The 26,665-nt window shown below is 34.2% G+C and overlaps 1 protein-coding gene across 1 annotated transcript; it reads right to left on the reverse strand.

The window, feature by feature from the left end:
- Positions 1-2,729: 2,729 nt before the first annotated feature.
- LOC127831331 (uncharacterized) lies at positions 2,730-5,078 on the reverse strand. The gene is made up of 4 exons (XM_052356299.1): positions 4,854-5,078; positions 4,213-4,374; positions 3,551-3,700; positions 2,730-2,864 (listed from the first exon to the last, which is right to left on the reverse strand). Exons 1-4 carry the CDS (start codon positions 4,938-4,940, stop codon positions 2,730-2,732), a joined length of 534 nt encoding a protein of 177 aa, XP_052212259.1. The 5' UTR covers positions 4,941-5,078.
- Between the last annotated feature and the right edge of the window lie 21,587 nt (positions 5,079-26,665).

Here is a 26,665-nt window from a genome sequence, read left to right on the forward strand (position 1 = left end):
ATAAAGGATTTTATGAGGTGTATTGGTCGCTTTCAGACCCCTTGCTCCCCTTATCTAGAGTCCTGCTATAAGTTCAATTGAACATAGTCGTGTTGATCCACATGATTCGTTGTATTTTCAATTCTCTTAGTTTCAATTTACCACTTAAAACAAGTTTATTATTTAGACAATTATTTTCGGTCGACACTTGATATATGTTACGTCAGAAATAAGCATTTGAATCTTATTTAAGATTTGCACTTATACTATTAATTATGTAAATTAATAGTTATAAGATTTTTGAAAACGAACAACGCCATTGGTTATAATTTACCTGTGTATGTAATTACGTTATGCATAGATTCCCAATGTGTCGGGCTTGACAATGCAACTTGATTCGTACTTTAAAATGTTTGGTAAGAATAGCCATAATATACATGAATGCATTTCAAGTCGAAGATAAAACTCGGTTATCAGAGTGCCCAATTTGTTGAAAGTCTCTGTTATCCGAAGTGCCCTATATCGGGAATCAAAGTATCCGCAACTTCACGAATACCATCTATTTAAACATGCTCTATCTTCGTTTATATTTCATTTAATACTATCAAAATTTCAGTATTTGAAGCACAGTGATTACTCTACATGCTGGAATATCAAACAATTTCTTGCACTATTTCTAAGTAGTTTATTTTGTTGAAATGTTTACTGTTCATCCAGTTTATGCTGTTTTCCGACCGAATTTTCTATTTTTTGGGGAAAAATCTACCATTTTTCCGTGATGTTTTTCTTTGCAAATAGAACCATTTATAAACACGACCATGCGCCTTGTCTAAAAAACTAATCTTTATGATATAACATAAAAAAAAAACGATGAACTTACCTCTCGCGTGTGGCTTTTGTTGTTATCTGGTATCGAAGTGCCATTTGTTATCAAAGTATCCGCATACCCAGCGTGAGTAACAGATGATCGATCGTTTGAGTAAAGTATTAAGTGTTTACATGACAATCTTCTAGTGGCACTATTTCTAAATCACTAACTTTAATGTTAGGTTGGATTGTTATCTATTCAATCGTATACTTTCTTCTACGCTGAGTCAGAACTTAGTGCGGAAATAAATTAAAATATCAGTATTCCGTTTGAAGCATAACTACCTGATTGCGCCCCGCGTCCAGATTGTCTACCGGCTTGCGTTGTCTCAAGTTGTCTGGAACTGCTGAGTTCACAACTGCTTGCATCATGTAATACACCTCTGGAAATACAATAGTTTCAAGATATTTGTTGTTGGAAGTATGTTATTAATTTAAATTATTCAGTGATAAGAACAATGTTGAAATATGTTTACGAACGGAGGAGAAACAGTTGAAACAGTTAACATGATTGATACTTTACACTGTTGCGTTCCACTGTTTGACACCATGAATTACTACTTTTAATCAATGGTAGGTCCATATTCCCCCTCAAATAAGCCAGTTTTTCAACTTGCCAATCATCATATTGCTTAATTGATTATGTACTTGAAATAATCCAAACTGTAAGTATGCTTAGCTTCCTTGCTTTTTTATTTGAAAGCACACATACACGATGTACACAAATAAAACGAATACAACGTTGATATATATAAAAATATATTTCATATAATTCATACGAAGCAGTATCAGAACATTAACGAAATTTGAGTTTAGCGTGATTGCAAAGTTTTTTTTGTACAGTAGAACATGCATCATTTACAAAAACACAATTAATAATGTTTGTTTAACATGCCTTGAAAGTATTTACGTGCTGGTTAAAACCTGCGAAAATTAAAAAATGACCTAAAAATCGTACATACTCGTACACACGTAAATGATGTTTTTCCCTGGAACATTGAACCATTTATATGTAAATGTGTGTCATGAAAGTGACATATTATATCGATAATTAAATATATACACGCACATATATAACTTAATACATTAAAACAGTTACACACAGAATTCCGTTCTAGTATTCGAACCAAAATTATTCGTTTAAAATATCATTTGCTTTCCATAAAATCCACTCGGGGACTGCGACAGACGAAAATTCTCCCAGTTAAATCAGATGCAACGAAATACGTATCAACCACCATGACCAGGCGGTAATATTTTCACGTGTACAAACATACAAATAATCAATTACCCGCCGTCAAATCACGCTTACTTCGACAGTAAAGAAACAAAGTAAATACACCTCTCTTGCTTCGTGAATGCGTTGCCTGCTTATGGCTTTTATTGATGCTTATATGTTTGCATACAACATAGTCTCTTATAACTATATTATAGTGTGCCTTAAATGCATACGCTATGGAATCACATTATTCCTTTGGTTCAAACAGTGTTCTTGAATACCCGACAGAAACCCTGATTTTCGCTTGAAATATCCTTTCAAATAAACGTGACTTTTAGTAAAAGGCAAACCCGTTCATTGAATAATGGACACATGTATACTTTGAAAATGGAAGTATTTATATTTAAATTATATAAAGTTTAATATTATTTATTTCAGTAAAGGAACGTTACGAATCATGTATTGCAGTAAAATCAAACGTCCTACTTTTGATTGAACAAAGAGTGATTGTATTACAAACACGTGATGTGCATGTAGGAATCGGCACGCGTCATACCAGTATGCAGTATAGATAAGTGTAATAGTATGTATAATATAGAAGGTAATGTACTTACATATATCACAATAAAGACAGATATATTATTCTCTAAAGGCAAGTAAAACGCTAATGGTATTCAAAGTCATTGATATATCTACCCCCAGCAGAAGTATCGATTAGAGCTGACACATCCACAGCCGAATCTGTTGGAAATTCCATGGACTCCGTGCCCACTTGCTCGCTCAGTTTTATCAAATCTATCTAAAAACAAACAAGAAATGGGCTTTTCTCAGAGTATTTCGGACTAATAAGATGGTATACTAGGACATTACAATTAATATAGATTATTGCGTGTACCTGTTAAATACTGGCCACTACAGGATATGTCAGTACACTAAGCACGCAAACTCACACGTTTAATTGGTTTGTTAATTGGTATAAAACATCCCAATGGGGTTAAAAGTGTATGTCTTGCACGGATATTTAGCAGGAATATACCAATTAGCGAAACAGATATGTACAACTGATTTTAATTTTCTTTAACACTAAAGAACCAAATTACTGACATGATCGATAACCGGGGAAATAAACCACGCCGTTTTAAATGTACAAACGGCTGAAGCGATTGTTTGATATAAATTCGTTTAATAATTGATCAGTGACATAACGCATTTTGAATGCCTAGCACTTATACACATGCTAGATAAAAATCAAACAGACCAATAGGCATATATTTAAATACGGTCAACCATATCAAATGAGCCGTTACACATAACAATATTAATGACGTGTCAATGGACATGTATACCTATAATACTGTTGTCATTAATTTTATAAACCAAGTATTTTGTTAATATTAACAATGTAGTTCAGACTTAAGAATAACCACAATAATAAACTGTGGGCAACTTCAGTTCCAGACCGTAGTAAAACCCTTAAGAGGTCACCTTTGTGTCTTCGTTAATAAATTGCGATTTTGCCGCCAGATTGGTTAAGCCATTGGTAATAATAGAAGTAAGGTATTTATCGCCTTTTCGGTATCCTGCTAAGTCGGTTTCAGCTATATTCCTCAGGTAGGCAGTCATTCTCTGCGTTACCTGGCAACGAAACAGAAGTCAGTTAACCCATTTTTGCCTAGCGGACTCTCCCATCCGTCTAGTTGGATCAATTTATTTCCAAAATTAGGGATGTCTAGTATATTTACTTCTATATTTAGAATATTTCTTAGAGAAATTCTTTTAAGCAAACAGCGCAGACCCTCATCTGGGTTTACGCTGTTTGCCAAGGCCTTTTTTCTAGTCGCTAGGCATAAATGGGTTTAATATTTATTATTCTTAGCAACCAGTCATTTGATAGAGGGCCTTCTGACAGTAGTTGCTGTAGAAGTGAAGTTTCTGGGGAGTATTTATGTGTATATTCGTGTGCGTGCATTCTGCTTTAGTTATATACTGATACAGATTCAATATGAAATCAAATCAAGATGGGATTAGTCGATCTATCATAAAACAATATCCAGCCTGTGTTGTCATGTTTACAGACACATACATATGCACGTCTACATAAATATAATTCCTGCCTATTAAATGATGATATACAAAAAGACATCTACCTTTTGTATGGCAGAAGTGGCTGGGTCTATAGTTTCGCTGTAGGCTTTGTCATACATTTGACCCAAACCTCCTTGCGACTGGCCATTCCCTTTGGCGTTTAGGTCAAGGACGGAACCTTCGGAATTCAGCGTTCGAGGTACAGGCGGCATTAACACAGGTAACTTGCAAAAGAAATTATGTATAATTATACGTTAATTTCAGTACGGTTAAGAAACATTTAATTTGTTGTTTCTTTTCTGATGTGCAGATTGCAGCTTTTGGATAGTTGTTCAATATACTTCTGGAACTCGATGTGTCATTATACATGTTTAAAGAATATCTATTGAATATCTGTGCATTTTCAATTACAATTAAAACATAATATTTAATAGTTTTCTAACAACGATAAAGTTGTAGTAGTTTTTCACATTAACAGAACAACAGAGATTAATATCCTGTTCAGTTAATAACAAATTACCACTCAGTTTGATTGCCAAAATTATTGATGATGTAACTTGATTCACCGAATTTAAAACAAAAGTTAAAAAATGTCCATATATGCAATTAATAAAACTTATAGGATCGTATGACAGAACACTGACTGAAGATAATGACTCTAATTCATTTACAATATCACTAGTGAAAAAGCAAATGTACTCACCTCGACAAGATGGAAGTTGCTGCAAACGGCTGATATAAGGGATGTAGCCAAATCGCTCATCCCCATGCCTTTCAGTTGCTTTTCCATACGTTGGTATTCGTTGGTAGAATATGTATCAACAATGTTGGCGCCAACGCTTGTAGGTGTTACATCAGTGTAGCTGAACGCAGGATATGCCTGTAAAAGCGCGGGTTAAATATTTCGGTTTAGAAATGCAAAGTTGTGATGTCACCAAACGGGTTACGCACATCTAAGTAGCACAATCACGGAGAGCGTAATCGTGTTCCGATTTTGACAACGGGGATTTATTGAGACTGAACAATTATTTGGTATAAATACTCATATCAATCAGATAAATATATAACATTTTATATCAAACATATTTGAAAGTGTGAAGTTGCAGTTGCTCTCTATTCGTATATTCTTTGAGATTAATAAAATCTTTGTAATGGCACCTGCTGTTTAAACCGTACATCGATAATCTTTGAAACACTAAATGAATACCTTTTGCTTCAGCTTTATACAGTTATAGACTCACTGCCTGGATACTATTGTGCATTAAGTCCCTGCAGAAGTAGTTGTCGTATTAGAAGTATTAGTAGAAGTAATAATATGAATAATAATAATAGTGGTAGTAGTAGAAATAGTAGTTGTAGTAGTTGCAGTACAAGTATTAGTGGCAATAGTGGTAGTACTGGGTAGTGGTAGTAGTAGTAGTAGTAGTAGTAGTAGAAGTTGTAGTAGTAGCAGTAGTAATAGTAGTAGTAGTCGTAGTAGTTGTAGTAGTAGTAGTAATAGTAGTAGTAGTAGTAGTAGTAGTAGTAGTAGTAGTAGTAGTAGAAGTAGTAGTAGTAGTAGTAGTAGTAGTAGTAGTAGTAGTAGTAGTAGTAGTAGTAGTTGTTGTAGTAGAAGTAATAGTAGTAGTAGTAGTAGTAGTAGTAGTAGTAGTAGTAGTAGTAGTAGTAGTAGTAGTAGTAGTAGTAGTAGTAGTAGTAGTAGTAGTAGTAGTAGTAGTAGTAATAGTAGTAGTAGTAGTAGTAGTAGTAGAAGCAGTGGAAGTAGTAGTAGTTATTGTAGTAAAAGTAGTTGCTGCCGAGTTGAAATGTTAATTATGATATTTGTGTTGTTGTTGTGTATTGTAGTAACGTTGTTGTTGTTGCCAAAAATAATGTAAAACTTACAATGACAGGAATAGTCACGGGATAAAAGTTGTTTATTTCGTCAGTAACTTCGACAATCAAATTGGAAGCGAATGTCCCAACCTCTCCAACCTTGAGAATCAAGTGCGACCGTTGAGACCCTGCAATTTGTCGAAAATCAAAATGACGTTTTACCTCTCGGATATATACTTGCCTTCAAACTTAAATGATTACATCAGTAAAATCAAAATTTATTCCGAATAAGAAGCTTGGCCTATAGGGTATTCCCACTCAAATATGGCTCACCAACTATGCGTTTGTTGCATAGGACCTGCTTCACTAAGGTACTGGCATCTGGCACTGACATATGCATGCTATTCTTATATATTGCATAATTGTATCAATTTACTAAAACTTCACTTAGGATTGCTTTCAACATATTTAAATTCATTTGAAAAATCTGCAATTAATTTAACATGGTGTTCGTATGTCTAAAAATCGCGTGAGTAGTGGGCCACATACATGACTCTGCTTGCATATCTAACACAATCCAAATCTAATTGTTTCAAATTACACCGGGAGATTTTAACTTATGTGTAATCTGATCCAGATATATTTCCAAAACAAATTATCATGCCTGTTTATCAAGTTTTGGTACTGCCTTTGGATACAGAATGTGGAAAAAAACACAGAATCAGCTTGTTATTAAACAATTCTTTAAAAACACGTCAAACATTAAAGTTGATGAGATGTTTAGTATGATTGTTGTTCGTCCCACGGAGTTCCATTCGGCGTTCAATTACATACCAGTAGTGTTTAATGCATGTTAGTATTCACCGTACAGCTAATGGAGAGGTTGACATTAACACATAAGTTAAAGATTCTGTCTCTTTTATGGTTACACACATAGAAACCTATTTTTTTTACATTTTTATAGCCTTAGTTTATAAAATAAATTATAGTAAAATGACATTTTCATATAGTTTGTCAGTTGTTTGTTTTCATTAGTGATTAAGTGTATTCAATTAAGTGTGTGTATGCTTAACAAATTTAAATAAAAGAACATCACCAGGCATTTTTTTTAAATTCTAACCTATAATTATAATTTCCGGACAACACAAAATGCAAAAATTATTTCCCGATATAACGCCCTAATAAATAATGGGAATTTTTCATTTGTAAGAAATAATTTAACCACACAAAGAGGCAAACTTTCCCTCGCGTCTTTCAAAGTGTCGATCAAGTGAAATATATCGTAAAAGGTATAACATAAATAAACGATGCTGTGAAGTTTCCACTTTACCGTGCTCATGCTTTTGTTTTGTACAAAACATGAACGTAATGTATTCTTCTTCAAAATAAACGGCAGCCATGGTCATTAAATATATACTAGACGTATGCTTTATACGTATAGAAATTATGATGCTGATATTTTTACTTTATCCATTTCATTTCTCTTTAAATACATTGAAAAAATGTATGTCTAATGTTGTTTCATAAAATAGCATTCCAGATGGTTTGTGCACATTGTATGCTGATGGACACTCTATAAAGGTCACTTTTGGGTCAATTGACAATTTGCAAGTTTTTTCATCTAGATTCAAAATTAATGACATGTCTACGTTTATTCAATCAAAATTCCTTCGTATCATTTGAAAAAACCGCTTTAAGTGAACTTCACAATCAAACCAGGTCTATAACATGTTGCTGATAAAACGCTTGATTGTGTTAAGTATTGTAACCGCGCATTTATCCGTGTATAATAATGTAATACGGGAGGCGGAAAACTACAACGGGCGAGGCATGGTATGGTATTGCGCAAGGGGGGGTTAGAGGGTTATGTTAAGGGTTAGGGTTAGTGTTATGGGTCGGGTAAGGGTTTTGGTAGCCTAAACCCAACCCTAACCCGACCCCTAACCCTAACCCTTACCCTTACCCTTTTTTGGGGTTATCACCCCTGACCATGCCTCGCCCGTTGTAGTTTTCCGCCTCCTATTGTAATACGTGCGGTTAGATTACCAGGTGCTATTTATATCATGATTTGGGGTTGTAAATCTCTAAAAATGTGTATTTGAAATTATACCAGCATGTTGTGCATTTTTTAAATATACCTGACTTACAGACGTTAATTATCTTTTTAAAATATTGATAATGAATTATATAACCCTTTCCAAACATAGGGAATCAATGACACTCAAAACCAAGAAATTCCATGCCCGGAGTTCTTAACCCCGGCTATTTCAACGTACTTGTTTTAAGGATCGGCTCGCTTGGCACCCTTATATTCGCCGTGACCTGGCGCACGAGGTAGGTGAGGTGCGGATTAAGAACATTACCCGTCCAGTTTGCACACAATACTGTCACCCAATCTCTCGCGGAAACAGCTAAAAATACCATGTGTAGCTTATTTAAAATAAGTATTAAAAATAAGATGCAGTGGACAACGTTGGGTATTGTTGAAACATTATATCATAATTAACATATATTTAGTTAACATTGTATTAAATGTAAAAGTTATATAAGAAACAAGTAAAGTGTTTTTGAACACAACTAGCTGATGATGTTTTTCCCAGAACATATTCAAAAGAATTTGCAAAGCTCTAAAGGTAAATCTTTCATGTGCTAAAGATACAATATCTGATCATTTGTGTAGCAATGCAATTTGCTTTATATTACTCAATGTATATTGAATGTAGTATTTCCTGAATACATTTTTGTAAACTTTAGCATAATAAATCCAACAAATGGAAAAGCCACTTGTTTAGATTTAAGGAAATTCCTCAATATTCCATATGATGCTTTGTGATGACGGATCCTATCAGTTTGATTAAGTGTGACTATGGTCAAGAGGCAGGATGCTGGTTTAGTAATCTAAATGTCACTGGTTTGAATCCCGCTCAGAACACGGAATTTTCCTTAGCAAAACATTAAGCATACGCTCCTCTCCACCGAGGAGTATGAATGGATTCCTGTGAGGGAAATACGCCTGTGGCTGCATACTGCACCGAAACAAATCTATATCCCAGTGAACGGGAGAAAAATGTCATAGTATGTTTAAGATTAGTAAAGTATAATTATCCGACTATACACATTTTACATTGTATCATAACTATTCTTGATCATATACTGTTAGTGACTGATTAAGGTTTAGGATTTACCGGTCGAAATGTCCAAAATACAGTTCCCATTCCTTGGTAGAGTGTTGATTTTCCTGACGAAGGATGCTGTTGTGCTTGCATACCCTCCTCCCGACACTGTCAGGCTGATCTTATAAACCGCTCCTTCAGACAAAACGTCGTCAATTCGCAATCCGCGAAAGGTGTAGCCTGTGTAAAATACAATATATTTATACAAATGCATTGGTTATTGGTGAATATAAATATAAATTTTAACAGTTTTTGAATCATACCAACTTGCATGCTAAATCGGTGCAATACACGTGGGTATAATTTAACATAGTGCAGAACAGTCCGTGATTCAACATACTTCTATACTGCGACTATACGGCCTAAAGGCAGGAAATGCTCTCAACAGACATTGGTTTGACTCGAGCAGTCTTTTATAGTATAATTAAAAATGTACAGTTCTGTGGGAGGTAGTCCCAAAGGTAAAACTATAAAGCAGGATAATAAAGAAGTAGAAAACTTCGCATTGTCAGTTTTTCAAAGGTAAACATTATTGATAACAATAGTAACTTGTGACTTTGATATAACCATTTTCTGTTATTATATTTTTGTTTGATATTTTACTAAGGTTAACAGTTACATCACATCTTTTTAAACGAAACTGTAATTCTTATTCAAATTTTAAAATTACAGTACTCACAATAGAGAAGATATCGCGTGATACTGTATTTTTGTTTAAATATGCCGTTTATTTACATTACTTTAATTTACTTATCACAAAGAATATAACCTGTTGCTGATGATGGCGATTGCGGAAGAAAAGCCCATGTAAGCAATGTCAAATCTGAAATGTTGTATGCGCTAACGGTCCAAAGGTATGTCAAGGACATTGGGTTGATAGCGGTGCCCAAATCGGCTTCCACTTCTATCTTGTCCTTGCTAAACATTCTCTGCCGTCCAACCAAGCAATTGTAGATGCACCTGTTTTCATATAAGATAAATGGATAATGCCCGTATAGCAACGATCGCAGTACATGCACTTTAGGAGGTGTTATACCATTTAAGACGATTTGACTTGCTTACTTGTGTAAATGCATAATCTCTCGAAATAGCAATTCGTCGCAATACAATTGAATACAACTCTACTTATTGCAAATGCACGCACACTATAAAAGAAACACTGACTGAAACCGGATCTATACATAGCAGGTTTTCATTGTGTTCTATTCAGTTTTGGTCTATATATCCCATATTCTCATAGTTTCGGCACTCCTTATTGTATCGTGGCGAAAATTCCTCAAGACGTGTTTGACAGTTGATGATGTTTTTTTTCCCTTTTTAGAAGTTTTAATTTTATTTGCTTTTTATTAATGACTATTACGACGATCTTTCTAATAAGTTACGGTTTTCATTTGAAAGGAGGTCATGTTTAATCCAGGCCGATATTATGATTACACATAATTGTGTCAGTCTGTTTATTTGTTCTTTAGTTGGTTGAACAAATGTTCTATAAGCCGCTTATTTGTGAAAAACAATTATACAAATAACTTGAAAATAAACATGAAAAAGAGTTTCGTTTTTCGATTAAGAAACTATACACAGAAAAAGAACATGCGCATAGTAACAAACCTTAGCAACAAATCAAAAGGGACAATATTATGAGAAACGTTGCAAAAATGATACTTATTAACACATGGAGCTTAGTCTCGCCAGTATTTTGGAAAAACATTGCCGATGTTAATGATGGTTTTGCTGTTATGTCCATAAACTAAAGAACATTAAACTAAAGATTGACGTTTTAAATAGGTATGCTTTTCAATCTTTTCACTTAAAATATTTAGATGTTTTCATTAAAAGGGCCGATACTTCAGCTAGCAAGATATTAGGAATAATTTTTAATTTAACGGTTTTATTGTGTGTTTAAAAAGAAGCAGAGTCGTCTCTTCTAAGTAACGGGACATCTCTTATCTGGCAATACCCAATTAACCAATCAAACAAGTTTGTGGAAACTGCCGAAAAGGATAATACCGATGCACTTTTTAAAAATCTACTCCATACACATCATTACAGCGTTACTTGTATTACAATCTTTAATTTAAGACAAGTACATGGCAACTAGCAGTCTGTGTTTACATGTTTATGTTTACTTTTCTTTAAGCTTGTCGTGTCGTAGTGGGAATAGTGTCCGCTTAACGATAGCATGATCACGGTTTTGGTCATTACTGTGGCAGCGTTCTTTTAATGTATTCCAAACACTGTCCCGAGTACTGGTTGACGTTTAAAAGAGTCGCGGTCTGAGAAAAGAGGATTTAATGCATATTCCTCAAGTGCAGTCCGCACAGACTAATAAGGGACGACACTTTCCGCTTTTATGACATTTTTTGTTTAAATGAAGTCTCTTCTTAGCAAAAATCAAATTTAAGCGGAGAGTGTCGTCCCTGATTAGCCTGTGCGGACTGCACATGCTAATCTGGAGTGACACTGTACGCAGATGCATTATACCCAGTTTTCTCAGAAAAGACACAAATAAACCTGAGGCTTTCGATGCAATCGAGCTACAATAAATAGGTTTAAACAAAACCTACCTTAAGCTCATTGGTGCAGCATTTGCAACCAAATGTAAGACCTGATACACAGTAGACCGCCTCGACCCTCGACGCAACGTAAACATCACCAGCAAAGTATCGCCACTGCTAAATAAGCTTGTGTTTAGTCTCAAACCATATTCAGTTCCGTTTTGAATCTTGTGATACGTGGGCGTTTGCGGTATGGGCGCCGCGTTTGCCAGAAACGCGTCTAAAGTAGTGTTATCAACATATCGTGTTACGGACCATATGGCTTCTAGTGTTTCAGTTTCATTTAGCGTCGAGATGTTTACCGGATCTCGAGACAAAGACGCGTCAATTAGAACCACATCTCCGTACGATATTGTCCTAAACTCTCCACCGGTGATGTACGCAATTAGTTCCGGCACAACTACCCTCAACATCATGCAGTCAGACACCCAGTGGCTGGGCCCTGCACTTGGGAATTTCACATCAAGACAAACGATGAAATCTCCTCCTCCGAGAAAGCCCTTATCTAGTTTTAAAACGGAAGTGTTTGGTTGTAGAAAGGATATTTCTGTGTACACTGTTGTTATGGCGCTGATTGTTGTAGTGGTATTGGTCTTTGCTAGGCTCCAGTAAATTTCAGGGGTACAATTTAACGTTGATTTCGAGTACTCCATATAGCTGCTCAACTGAAATTAAAGCGTGTACGTGGTTAATGCGATAATCCAGAGATTCTTCTTTTAACGTAATTAACTGAATATTTTACCCAAGGAAACCCATAAAGCCAGCACTGCTTATTATTAATACTTTTCAGCTTCCTCTGAAGGTTGACCACTTTACCACTAAGCATTTTACTTATTTCTATCGAACATTGAATATAATGGCGTGCAATTTATGAGACAGAGTGGAAATTCGCAATATTTTAAATGGGTACTTATCTCAAACAATGCAGATTAAATTAAACGTCCATGCAGTGTTGTATTGCATTTCGTAAAGTCGACGCGAGTGTTTTCAAATACAAAATGTATAGTTAACCAAACTTTGGTTATGTGTGGTCTAAGTCAGATGGACTTCTGCTTCTCTGAATTTATCCGATACGTAGGTACGACGTTTGTCGAGAAAGATTGTACACACACACATACGCACACACACGCACGCACGCACGATGGCACATGCACGCATGCCCACACGCACAACTTCGTGTTGACATTCGTAATCAGTTTGGTAGTTAATAAACCTGTATTCTTTTTCCAATAAAAGAACATGATTTTCTTTGTGCTACAAAGTGCGAATGCATGTGCGTGTGTCGAACTAACACTATATAGAATTCTTACCAGGATTTCTTCACTATCAAAGAATTGCATCGGAGATGCAAAGGACCTCCAAACGTCATCTAGAAGATCGGAATGCTTAACACACCTGTCCTCACGCTCTGGGCACGTCTTTGTTATATTGTATGCTGTGCCATTTTTAGGCCTAACTTCCCATTTGCATGTTAGTGCTACATCAAAGATACCAGGCTGTGCAAAGAAATAATAATGATTTAAATGCGGTTATTTAAAGGTATACGGTATTAATTTATCACGAAAGATTGCCTTTTTGTAAATGAAAATATCCAAAGACGATTTAAATCATCAAACAATTTTAATAAACAACATACACACAACAGTTTGCTACCAACAAACTTTGGTTGTGTTGCTTAGATATGTTCGTAACCCGCTCATGTATTTCTGCCATTTGAGGATTGCGTGGAGTCTTCCCCAACGCGCATGCCATGTCAATTCCACCATTTGTATAACGTCATCACGTTTTATTAAGCGTTTGTTATAATTTTCAATCACGATAATCGTTATTTGACATGTCTAGTGTTGCTTAAGGATTCAAGGCATATCCGAACAAACTTCGTAAGCATACACCGGATAACATAACTTAAGATGCTTTTTATTGTCTGCCATTTCGCGACTTATTTCTAAATGTATTCATGTTGTTTTTTTTTAAATATGGAATCATCTTATTGTTATGTATTGATGTAAATCACACTTAATAGTTCTTTCAAAGTGCTTTCATTTTTGTAAGCATATATCTATGCATCAATGGATTTTAAACCCGTCGCTTATTATTTAGATTAAATAGGTGAATCAGTATATCGGCTATAAAATCGACAAATAAGTGTGAACTTATTTTTATCTCATGCTATGGTCTCAGTCACCAAAAATAAGTTTCCGACATGTGGATTCAAGAAAATAAGACAATTGATTATTTACGAATACATTTGTAACCATAATGAGCATCGGCAAAAGATTGCGCGCTGCCAGACACGGAAAACTCTTCGTAATCACTATCAACGTACATGTTCATGAATTGTTCTCACAATAGTTGCGATAATTATCAAATCTGAAGCCCTGTAATGCCGGATTATCATTGAGGGCTAATGAACTTGGGATGTTCTCAGGTCACTTCCTGATTAAATAAAAAGGGCGTGCAGATCGAAATGTACGAAAATTATTGAATTTGAAGTAATTGTTTTCTGTAATAACACCGTAATAAAATCGAAGCGAGTTGCGGAAACGTTTTAAATACATTAAATTCGATAATGTAAAGGATTTTACGGGTTTACTTTTGCATTAACTTTCTCCTTCAATGAATAGATACACTTGTCAAAACGGGAAATCGCCGCCTTGGTAAGATCAACGAAAAGTATACGGGTCAGAAACCGGTTGTAAGGCTCCGCAAACCTCATCCTTTCCAAAGATTAATCACAAACCAAACGCGCGTCTGAAACGTTCTGAATCAAATGTGCATATGCAGATTGACATTGAAAATATTTAATCCACTTAACGACGCGTACATCAAATACTTCACACATACTATTTGTGTAGCTCATTGGGTCATTGCCGACCTGAAACTGCCCACAAGTCACCCGGGGTTGACTAGAAGTCGATTCTCTTGTCACCCTGGGGAGACTTCAAGCCGATGCATGTCACCGCGGGGTGACTTCAAGCCGACCGGGGGACTAGAATCGGCTTTAGTCACCCCAGGGTGACATGAATCAGCCTTTAGTCACCCTGGGTGACTTCAAGCCATTTCAGGTTGAAGTCACCCGGGGGTGACTAGATGCCGATTCTTGTCACCCTAGGTTGACCTCAAGCCGACTCATGTCACCCTGGGGTGACTTCAAGCAGACCGGGTGACTAGAATCGGCTTGAAGTCACCCCGGCGTTACATGAACCGGCTTCTAATCATCCCCGGGTGACTTCAAGCCATTTCAGGCCGACAATGACCCAAAGAGCATTAGTGTACTGAGTTGGTACTTTCTGAGTTCGACTGCGTGATATGTTTTAACGTATTACTATACCATGACATCAGATACATCTACGAAGACATTACATAATCGCATGAGCCTGTATAACGCATGACTGATTGCATGCATGCTTAATATTTCTTTAACAGAGGCAACTAATTTGTTGCTAGTATATATGATATATATTGATTGATAATAACCAGAGTAGGAAAGACTGCGATATGATTACGGCTGTGAACAAAATATAATGAATTCGTAACCCCTAGCAAGTGACCTACGTTGGATGCGCACATTTTTCTCTAATTGAAGTGGTTTATTAGATTTATCATATTGCATATGATATGTTGGTACGGCCCTTGCGTTGAAATAATACATGAGACAAATGCTACTATTACATGAAACTAGTAATGCATCCACATAGCTGTATTGCTATACACAGAAAAGAGAATACATAGTGAACGAATAGGATGATTTTATCAATGGTCGCACTAATGATATGAACGGTAAAACGTTTTGAAATAAATAGTTTGTTTTAATGGCCTGGATGTCTATTTATCACGAACTATTTGCTTCTTCGACTAAACTGTTCCATTTAAATGGGTCATGCTCTCAAACACACATATCTATTAACCTACTGATTATCAGGAAACAAACAGTGGTATAACCTCTGGACATATATATCTACTCTCGTCGTTTCTATATACATTTTATAAAGCTTATTTTCATTCCAAGTGCCACCGACGTATTAGGAGTATACTTTACCGTGGTGAACGTTTTTTGAAATATTTCCTTTGTCTTAATTTCTGTTGGCTCACTGTAAGTGCCATCCCCAAAATCGACAGTGCATATAGGGTCTGTCCTGTTCGGTTGCATGCCCTAGTCAGAATTCAAACAGCCATATATTGTTTTACAATTTAATGCAGCTCAGGTACTTTTTAAAGACCTGTTGGGACTTATGACACAAATACAACATAATTGCTATGCGTTTATATATATTCAAGAAGGTAATTATTGTGTCAAATGTTCCTTGATTTCAATGAACTTAATATAATCTATACTACGTTAATGTGGTTCTAAGGTCATCACTCAAACGATCATACAGTTTCTGATGAACAAATATTGTTTAATAAATATAGGATCTGACACGAGTTGTTATATCATACCATATTTTATTAAACGAGTTCAGCAATGTTGTTAGTAAGCGAGCCTGTGGCGAGCTTACTAACGAATTTCCTGGACGAGTTTAATACAATATATTATTAAATGAAAACGAGTGTCAGGTCTTGTTTATCACATGCTTTTAAATGAGCAAATTAAATAAATATTAACGCAAACATAATGATAAATACCGATTGTTGTTTACATTTCGTGACGTCATTTAACGTTGCAACGTCATTTCAGCAAAATAACAAAATGCGATTAGTCAATCGAGCGAAAACGAAGCCAATGAAAACGCTTAAAAAGTATCTTACACATGTGTAAGATAAAAATATTCGTAATGGTTATATTACATGAAAAACAGGGTAAGGCATGTGATAAACGTAAATCTATATTTCAAACACATATGTGTGAACCATATATAAGTTCGCCACTGTAACCGCTTGAAGAATTAACCTGAAGTCAAATAACTATCAAAATGATTGATGTCCTCAAATTATAATTCATTTCAACTGAATGTATAAAAACGACGGGTTGAGTTGCATTATTTTTTTGCGCTATAAACATCCATAGTAAAGATTCAAAATGCGCATGCTATTTAAGACACAGCTATTTTAAACAAGGCTTTATTAGTTGTGCATGCCATGACTGAGGCTTATATCGGCCGCGCGAAAACCTCAATCAACTAAAATAATGGGAAGTATCTTCATATTTACCTTTATTTGTTTATTTTAAATGTTTCACGGTGCATCGACTGTTCTTTTTGAACAGCAATATTATGATTACTTAACATTAGGCTAATGATTGTCCTCTGGTTTGGTGTATTGAACAGTATTGATGACAAATAGCTGATCATATATGTACCCAATTGTTAATGACTATATCTTAAGAATATTCCAAAACATAGCCTTTCTATGTGTAATTCTGCTATTAGTAAAATCCGTCTTTAAACGTTAAATGTACAGAAATAAGGACCATGTTTAATATTCTTGTCACTCGTAATGTCTATTGTAATGTCTACACCAGGTTTCCTTATCACATCCTTTATACTTTGCAAATTATTACGCTTTTGAGGACGGACACGCGGTTGAAGAGAGAAAGGCGTTGGCAAACAGCGTAGACCCAGATGAGACGCCGTATGATGCGGCGTCTCATCAGGGTCAGCGCTGTTTGCATAAATGAATTTCTGTAAGAAATATTCTAAATATAGAAATGAATATACATGTACTAGACATCCCTAATTTTGGAAATAAATTGATCCAATTTAAAAGGATGGGAGAGTCCACTGGTCATAAATGTGTTAAAACTATGTGGAACACCGAAAATTCATGCATATTTTCCAAAAGTCCAACGATGAGATACACATGGAAAAATTGATATAGAAATCAAATCTGCATTTGTATAATTACACCCACCATATGACTATGTTTTCCTAGACTTTAGGTTCACTTTGATATACGTTTATTAACAAAGACTATTACATACATGTACGACAGAGGGTACGTCTTTAGACCCTCCCCGACACATCCTTGCGGGAGTAATTCACATTTGTTGAACATGCATAGTTGGATTTGATTGTGTCGATTTATTTTTAAGTGTACCTGCAAAGTTACGGTCAAGTCTACGCTCAAAGGTGTTTTGGGGTCTGGGATTTCAAAAGTCATCTCGAAATACTCGCAGCTGAATCCTGAAATTAGCGGTTTAGAATTATGTAAACAGTCAATAATATAAAAAGTCACGAGATATGCATTAATTATTGAAAAAAAAATCATTATATAATGTTGTTTTTTCCATTATGAATGTCAATCTGATGAATTCTCTTGAGTAATTATTTAACTACTACAAGCATTTTTAGTTATAAGCGCGTTTGGCTCGTTTAATATATTGTTCGCTTTTGTAGAAGTTTACTTTTGTAATCATTATTATGCCATTCATTATGTTTTGTAATTACAGCTACAAAACACATTGTGGCGTATGTGATATATTGTATAAGTAAGAAACAATCGAATGCTATGACATATTCTTAGATATTCACCTTGACACACGTTTTCAGAAGATCACACTTTAAAGTATACAATGTGAACTAAAATTTCTGACACATACACTACTAATTGTTTCACTGTCAATGGAAATGATATTTTATAATTCTGCATAATTATTTCGATACTAACTAAATTTGTTCTGCTTATAAAAGCCCATAAATGTCGGTAAATCATACAAATACATATACAATTTAAAATACATATTAGCCATATGCATTATTGTTAATGTCGGCATGTCTTAAACATGACCTTTTCAGTCTAAAATCGGACTTACGATCTTTTATCAGGGGCGACGTTGGTCCGGAAAACCCAGGAATGACAAGCGCCTGTGTTGTACTTGAAGTATTTAACTGATCGGCTGAGTTGTCGATGTTGGACGGTGCTGGTCCAACTGGTAAAAACATAATGCAAGGTTTGTTATTCATTTCTCGATACTACTGAGAACATATGCGTGTATAATAGTGAAAGCAATGTTCAGTGAATTCGCCGTGCATATTGATATTTAGCCTTTATTGTTCATAGCGATATATAGATACGTAATCAGTACCGAAATTCTATGGAAAAGTCTAATAATTCGAAGATTGCCTGTACATTTAAACCAAACATTTGCTCTTTAAATATATTGTACTTCGTAGTTTAAAGGCATTGCGAAGACCACAACTGGCTGTTTGTTTTTAGCTTACACGAACGAACTTCGTCTTTGCGTTGACCCTAAACTTGTTTTGAGTATTTCATAGTAAGTAATCGATGGCTTTTTACTAAATTTACTTGAGTAACAATTATGTTGGCGAAATGTTTTGTTGTTCAACTACTTAAAACTGCTAAATACATTATAGTAAGCATTGCTTTGCCAGTTTATTCATGTCAGTTCTAATTTAATAGAGATGTATCAAAACAACATTAACGAGGAAACACATTTTATCCGACCAACTTTCCACATTTAGAGACGTTAATTTGACTATATCATGACCACAGGTAGACTTCGTTTGCAGTTTAGTATTTAACCTTTAAATTTTACATTTGTAAACAATATATGTTTTCAATTATCTGTATTCAGTATACCTCTTAAATTTGGCGATTAGCACAGTTTTCATCGGGCGTTAAGTTGTTAAGTGTAAAATAAAGCTTTGACCATAAATAGTTTTAAATCGAACAATGTTCAATACAACCGTTATTGTAATAGTTAATTTTAATCACTTAACATGTGTAATTTCGGCGTTAAACGGACATGTAAACATTTGACCTGGACAACTTATTTTCATGCATTTAATTGCCCTATCAATTAAATAATTATACTTTATACTATTAAATTAACATTATTTACTTACCTTCCGTAAGCACTTCATACGGGTCTATAACTGGAATTTAGAAGGAAAAGAAACACTTGATAGTTTCTTTAGTATAAATAATAAATGGATTTTGTATAAAAATAATCAGTTACGTTCGCAGGCCCAAATAAACTTGCCTACATATGAATATCGTATTTAAGGTTAACCCATTTATGCCTAGTGGACTTTCCAATAATTTTAAATTGGATCAATTTATTTCCAAAATTAGGGATGTCTAGTATATGTATTTCTATACTAGAGTTGCGACACCTTAAGGGTTTTGCGGGATGAAATGAGTGGAGAGATCAAATAAAATAGAAAATCGGTTATTTCTATAAAAAAAATTGGTACGAAAAATATGTAGGTACGAAAAAAAAAAAAATTTGGGTACGAAAACAAATTTGAGTATGAAAAAAGGCGTACAAACAAAATCAGGGTACGAACAACTATTTGGGTACGAAAAAAATGGGTACAAATAAAAAATTAGGTACGAACAAATAAGAACGAACAAATTTGGGTCCGAACAAATTTGTGTACGAAAACAATTGGGTACGAAAAAAATGTGGGTACCAAAAAAAATGGTTAATAAAACAAAATAGAGTACGAAAAAATATAAGGAACGAACAAATTATGGTACGAAAAACTATTTGGGTACAAAAAAAAGGGTACGAATAAAAATTTTGGTACGAAAAAATTTGGGTACGAAACAAATTTTGGTACGAAAAAAATGGGAACGAAAAAATTTGGGAACGAAAAACATTTGGGTACGAACAAACTGGGTACGAAACAAAAATTTGGGTACGAAATAAATTGGTAACGAAAAAAAATTGGGTTCGAAAAAAATGGGTATGAAAAAAAATTGGGTACAAAAAAAATTGGGTACGAAAAACATTTTGGTACGAAAAAAATGGGTACGAAAAAAAATTTGGGTACGAAAAACCTTTGGGTACGAAAACAATGGTTACGAAAAAAATATTTGGGTACAAAAAATTGGGTACGAAAAAAAAGGGTACGAAAAAAAAAGTGGGTACGAACACATTTGGGTACGAAAAACATTTGGGTACGAAATATATGGTTACGAAAAAAAAATTTGGGTACGAACAAATTTGGGTACGAAAAAAATTTTGGTACGAAAAAATATTGGGTACGAAAAAAATATGGGTACGAAATATTTTGGGACGAAATTTTTTTATTTAAAATCAAATTTGAATTATCTAGCGCGTGCATTGTCTCCTGGGGGTGAATTGTCTTGGGGTTGCTATGAACGATACATGTACTTCCGTCCAAGCCACGTGCTTATTGCGATTGCGCAATAAAAAACACCACTTTTTCGTCATTTTATCAAAAACTAGATTTTTCCCAGAAATGACGAATATGCCATCATGTAGATCGCGTTTAAAGGTTTTTGTGTTTTACAGTATTGATATACATGCAAACAACATTTCCATTAATGGTTGGTGATAGTATAGTCGATGGACATTGCAATTATTTATGTATCGTTTGATTTCTAGTAAAGAGCGACAAAATCAGGGTACGAACAACTATTTGGGTACGAAAAAAATGGGTACAAATAAAAAATTAGGTACGAACAAATAAGAACGAACAAATTTGGGTCCGAACAAATTTGTGTACGAAAACAATTGGGTACGAAAAAAATGTGGGTACAAAAAAAAATGGTTACTAAAACAAAATAGAGTACGAAAAAATATAAGGAACGAACAAATTATGGTACGAAAAACTATTTGGGTACAAAAAAAAGGGTACGAATAAAAATTTTGGTACGAAAAAATTTGGGTACGAAACAAATTTTGGTACGAAAAAAATGGGTACGAACACATTTGGGTACGAAAAACATTTGGGTACGAAATATATGGTTACGAAAAAAAAATTGGGTACGAACAAATTTGGGTACGAAAAAAATTTTGGTACGAAAAAATATTGGGTACGAAAAAAAACTAAACAACGGACTATATACCATCATGACATAAAATGGTTTAATTTATTCTGACAAACCTGTTTGAACCTTTATGAATCGGAGTATAATTGTTCATACACGGTTGAAGTGGTTTTAAAATAAACTTTGTCTATCGCTTTTTGTGCGCAATGTAAAATTCGTTTATATTTATTTTGTAATGGTAGCGTCGGTTCGATTACATTTCCCATTGTTTGTTATAGACAATGCCATGTTTATTATTTATTTATAGTTGAGACTGTTGCTATTATTATAGCTTTACGTAATGGATACCTGTCAGTTGGCTGAACCTCGTGTATTTCAATGAATATTAAATGTGTAAGAATATCTCACCTCAGTGAGCGTTTTTAAGAATGACAAACAAATAAATCATCAATATGAATATATTGCCCGAGAAAAAAGAGGGTTTGTAGGACAGTCATTACGTAGGCATACAAACACAGCCTATTGTGGGTACAAACAGACTATATGTTAACTGAGCCAAGAAAAGTCGTCTTACTTAACGTTTAAATATCCCTATAAAACTGATATGGTGCTGCACAATTTGTTCACATATTGTATTCATTGATTTTTGCTTAAAGCTGAAATAAACTGTATATAATTAGATATCATTACAATCTATTAAAAATGTGTATCAAGTAAAGTAACTCTAGACTGAAATGATTTGTAAACTTTGCATCGATAAGTTACGTTTTGTGCATTCTACACTACGAACTAAGCTAGCCTTGCCCGACATTGAATTCGTTTTGTATAAATGACATAGTTGGTTCTGCTTTACTGGAAACTTCGGCACAAGTGGTAAACTTTGGACTAAAATGTACCCGAAAAACATATGCGGATACCAACTTTATTGGTGTCGAGAATGTAATTACATAGTAAATTTAATAACATTCGTATCGCTGAAAGAAAAGTATCGCTAAAGGCTTTGTTTACATGCACTATACTCGCTAAAATTAAAGAGTTGACAATAAAAAACATGATAATTGAACCAATAATATTTTGACCTAAACATATTTGCCATCGGATAAAAAGGCATTCATTGTGCTTACACGGTGATTAACTTGTTTGTGTTCGTTAGGTGTACAACCATCGGAACATGAGGAATGAGTAACTATAATGAAAAACTGGATTGGAGGCATATCAGCATATTCCACTATGCGTTTTAGTCCGATCATACGTTATGTAAACATTACGTTAACCTGGTCGAACTCATTTAACGAAAAGCATACGGTTACCAAGTAAAAATGAACTCCCAAGTTAATTCTTTTACATTAAACTTATTTTGCGGTTCAATAGATATCTTCAGAGGCATGTTTGTGATTCTTCCTTTAAGCCGCTATATCTCCATTTATGTACAATGTGATGGCCAATCATTTTCGTGCTTGTATACGTGCCTTTAAACTAATCCGCAATAAGTGAACTCATATTTACTGATTATTTACTAATGTTAAAATTGTATTTACTTCAAAACATTTCAATTTTGGTAGAGTTTAATGTCATGAATTAAACGTTAACAATGTATTGAGTATACAAAACAATTAATTTGAAAAAGAGTTTGCATTACTGATTCTTTGCCATGGTATATCCTCACTAAGACGTGAACATTTTAGTCAATATTCATGAAAATCATGCAAATGTTATAGATGATATAAAAAGAATGTACATAGGAGACAGTATTAGATATTAGATGGGTTCCATGATATGTCGTCATTTGAAACAAATACAAGATGTATTTATTGAAAAAGAATATGACGATCGTTTTAAACAAAAGTTGTGTTAAATCCATGGTGCCTATTAAAATAAATTGTGAAGCTATTAAACTGGTGGCCGTTTCATAAACGATCGCACGACAATTTTAACTTACGAGAGAATTGTGTTACCTTAATAAGTAGACGAACTAGCTTGCCATGCTCGTCAAATATATACGGTGCTTGAGATGCCAATGTAATTAATTAAGTACTTAAAATGTATAATCATATGATATGGACTTTAGAAAGTATGTATCTTCGAAAAATGTATCGTATCGTTAATTCGTAATACGATTTTTAATGAAACGGTCCCCTGTATATTATAATAAAGCACACATTTAGGTCATACAACTCCAGATCATCCATACACTTGCGTGCAAAGTCAGTTCTTATCTAGACTTTTCAAATGAACGGGTCCTGGTCGCCGTTAACCCTCATTCCGGAGATATGTTCACAGTTACATGTTTCAATGTATTGCATTAACTTAAAAGGCATTAATAAAACTATTTATCCAGTTTTGACATTTCGATATTTTATCCTATACCGTTGGTGAATTTGCCCATTCATGAAGCACTGTCGCAATTGCTCTGCATTGTTAATATCTTTTCACAATACTATTAAACTTCAATACACAGTACCAATAAAACATATCATATCTGCTCTCATAATTTAAAGTTTGCTTTTTATAATTCAAATAAATAGTTTATTATAAAAAGCTGCGCTCTACGGCACATGAGTAAGCCATTTCAATGAATAACAATAAAACATACGGACGAAAGTATGCTTTGCACATACGCATGCATTCAGGTGATATGTAAAGTGAAAATTTGTTTTACCTTAGGTGTTTGCAAATAAAATCATTTACATACACAACTTATACCCTTTTAATATAGATTCAGGAAAAAAACGAATACAATTATTAATGTTCCAACAGAAATGTTCTTCTATCGACACGATTCTATATCAAATTACAAAAAAGAAGAAAACCTACTTTTAATAAATAAATGATACTTTGTAAAAACTGGATGTTTAATTTAATGCTGTCAAAGCTTTATTCCTATTCTATCTCTTCGTAAACAATAGTCTTAAGTAAAATTCGATTAAATACAATGAAATCGGGAATAATTTTATCAAGATACTCATACTGAATTTAACTATAAATATATTTTACACTTTCAACACAAGTGTCAGTTATAGTGTTATAGCAGAATATCTAATTTGTAACAGCTGCACTTCGTAGTACGGTTGAGGATCGCATTCGTATTGGATTGCCTCAATGTGTTTGAAGACAACATAATGTTTCATAATAGTCCCCACCTAAGTAAAACATTAACACGCAATTGTGTATGCCCGAATGGGTAACGCAGCCTAACATCTATCAGATGATACTATTTTCAAACCATTCAATAGGGCACACATATAAATAAAAACTCTTTTAGGTAGTGTTTATCTTCATTGTCTTTTGAAGTCATCTCAACTTTTATCAGTTAATGAAGCGACGTACGTTTTATGACTCCTTATCATAAATGTATAATGGCTGCCATACACTATCGAGACCTTTGTTGGTTATGACAATTCGCGGATAATTTAATATGCCTACCGACTTGTTAAGGCATAAACAAAATTAGCGCCTATAGTTCAGGGGCCATAGCTCATGTTTTCTAATGTCACAGGGAATTGTTGGCAAACCAGTTCTTGAAACTTCTTACGACGTCTGGCAAACGAAAGCTGGGTATATTTCATACACGAACGTGACAGTTATAGTATTTAAGAAGAAACATCGTTAAAAGGCTGAAAATGCTTAGTTTGGTAAAAGTGTGCATTTAAAAATACTTGCGTGTAGGTTCTTACTAAAAATTTAGTCTGGTGTTTAACACACGCAGTATGAACTATTGATCCAGTAATAATACATAATATTAATCCGATCCTCATAACGGCCTTGAAGTTCTGATGCAACTGATGTAATATCGTTACAAATGTCGTCTGTTGTTTAAAGAAATGCAGTATGAACTATGGGTCCACTATTTATACATGCGTATTGATAAGATCATCATTACACGTAAACATTATTGTTTAAGCTTGAACTTCCAAATATTGCAATATATCTACGTGTGAAAAGCTGTTAACCAATACAATCTGAAAGACAAAATCAAAATATGGAAGCAAGTGTTAGATTCTTTTGCAATTCAAATCACATTCATGCGATAGTGTCTCTTAGAATTCTCAAGATGCGCCTCGTACAAAATTAAATATAACAATAAGCACATTGCTATACATCAACAGGCATGGAAGTAAGAGACATATTTCCAGTGCACTATCCCCGTAATGAGATCTGCCATGGAGTTTCAAATTGATACATCTTTGAGTGTTCAATAAATGCTCGTTACAAAATACAGCACACCACAAAGAGCACAAACACTACACAAATTCAAACTGGAGTTATAGTTGATGACAGAAGAAAATCCATTTAATGGTATCTAGCTACAAATGCAGTTTCAACTTGATACTTCTTTGAGTTTTAAAATCAGCCCCGGAAAAAATATGAATACGCATATTAATAACGGGCAACAACTCTTCAAGTATGAGGGAAGGCATTATGAGTATTATGCACAATGCATCAATGACATCTACTTGAATGTCCAGTTTCAATGTGTTTTTTTTATTGTAAGATATACTCCGGGAAAAGAGAAATAAACACAGGATAATAATGAATTTATTAATATATCCTCCGGACAAAATTTATGTACACAAACTTACACAGTGCAATACATATAAAATAAAGGAACACTTAGTACTATTATTGAAAACTGATACCCAGTAATGAGGAATTCCTCCCTATCAAGTTTCATATTGGTACCTCTCATAGTTTTATTCATGTTTAGTACAAGAAAGACATCGAAAACCTTGAACCGAGTATGCCTTGCGCATAATAATGAACAGTTTGATGTTAGAGTGTTATGTTATTATTTCATAACGGATTCGGAATATGATATAAGTTACAAAGGGTTGATTTTATTGGTATGTTTCTTTGTGTGTAGTTTTGCACTGCATTACATGGTGAACAGATATTTTATGCGTTGTAAAACAAAAGGTCTTAACAAATAACGTCTTGATTAGGAACAATGCGCATGAATTTGGCCGCAAAATGTTGTTTTTGCCAGGTTGCAATCTGAATGTTTATCTTGAAAAAAAACATTCAGTTAAGGATATATATGTGTCTCTGAACACACGATTTAAAATTTACCAGTTTTCAACATAATTGTCGTATTTCTAAAACAAGCATGCAAGTCATGCAAAATAAACACAATCTGTGAATACAGAAATATAAAATTTGAATTTTATTCCTTAAGATTTGTTTACTACAGTCATACATTTTGGTTCATTGTCATTGTGCTAAGCTTTGGTCGGAGTTCAAAAAGGTTATTGCATTTTATAAAAACTTAATGT

Source organism: Dreissena polymorpha, chromosome 5 (genome assembly GCF_020536995.1).
Source record: "Dreissena polymorpha isolate Duluth1 chromosome 5, UMN_Dpol_1.0, whole genome shotgun sequence".
In the NCBI taxonomy this organism is placed as follows: domain Eukaryota; kingdom Metazoa; phylum Mollusca; class Bivalvia; order Myida; family Dreissenidae; genus Dreissena; species Dreissena polymorpha.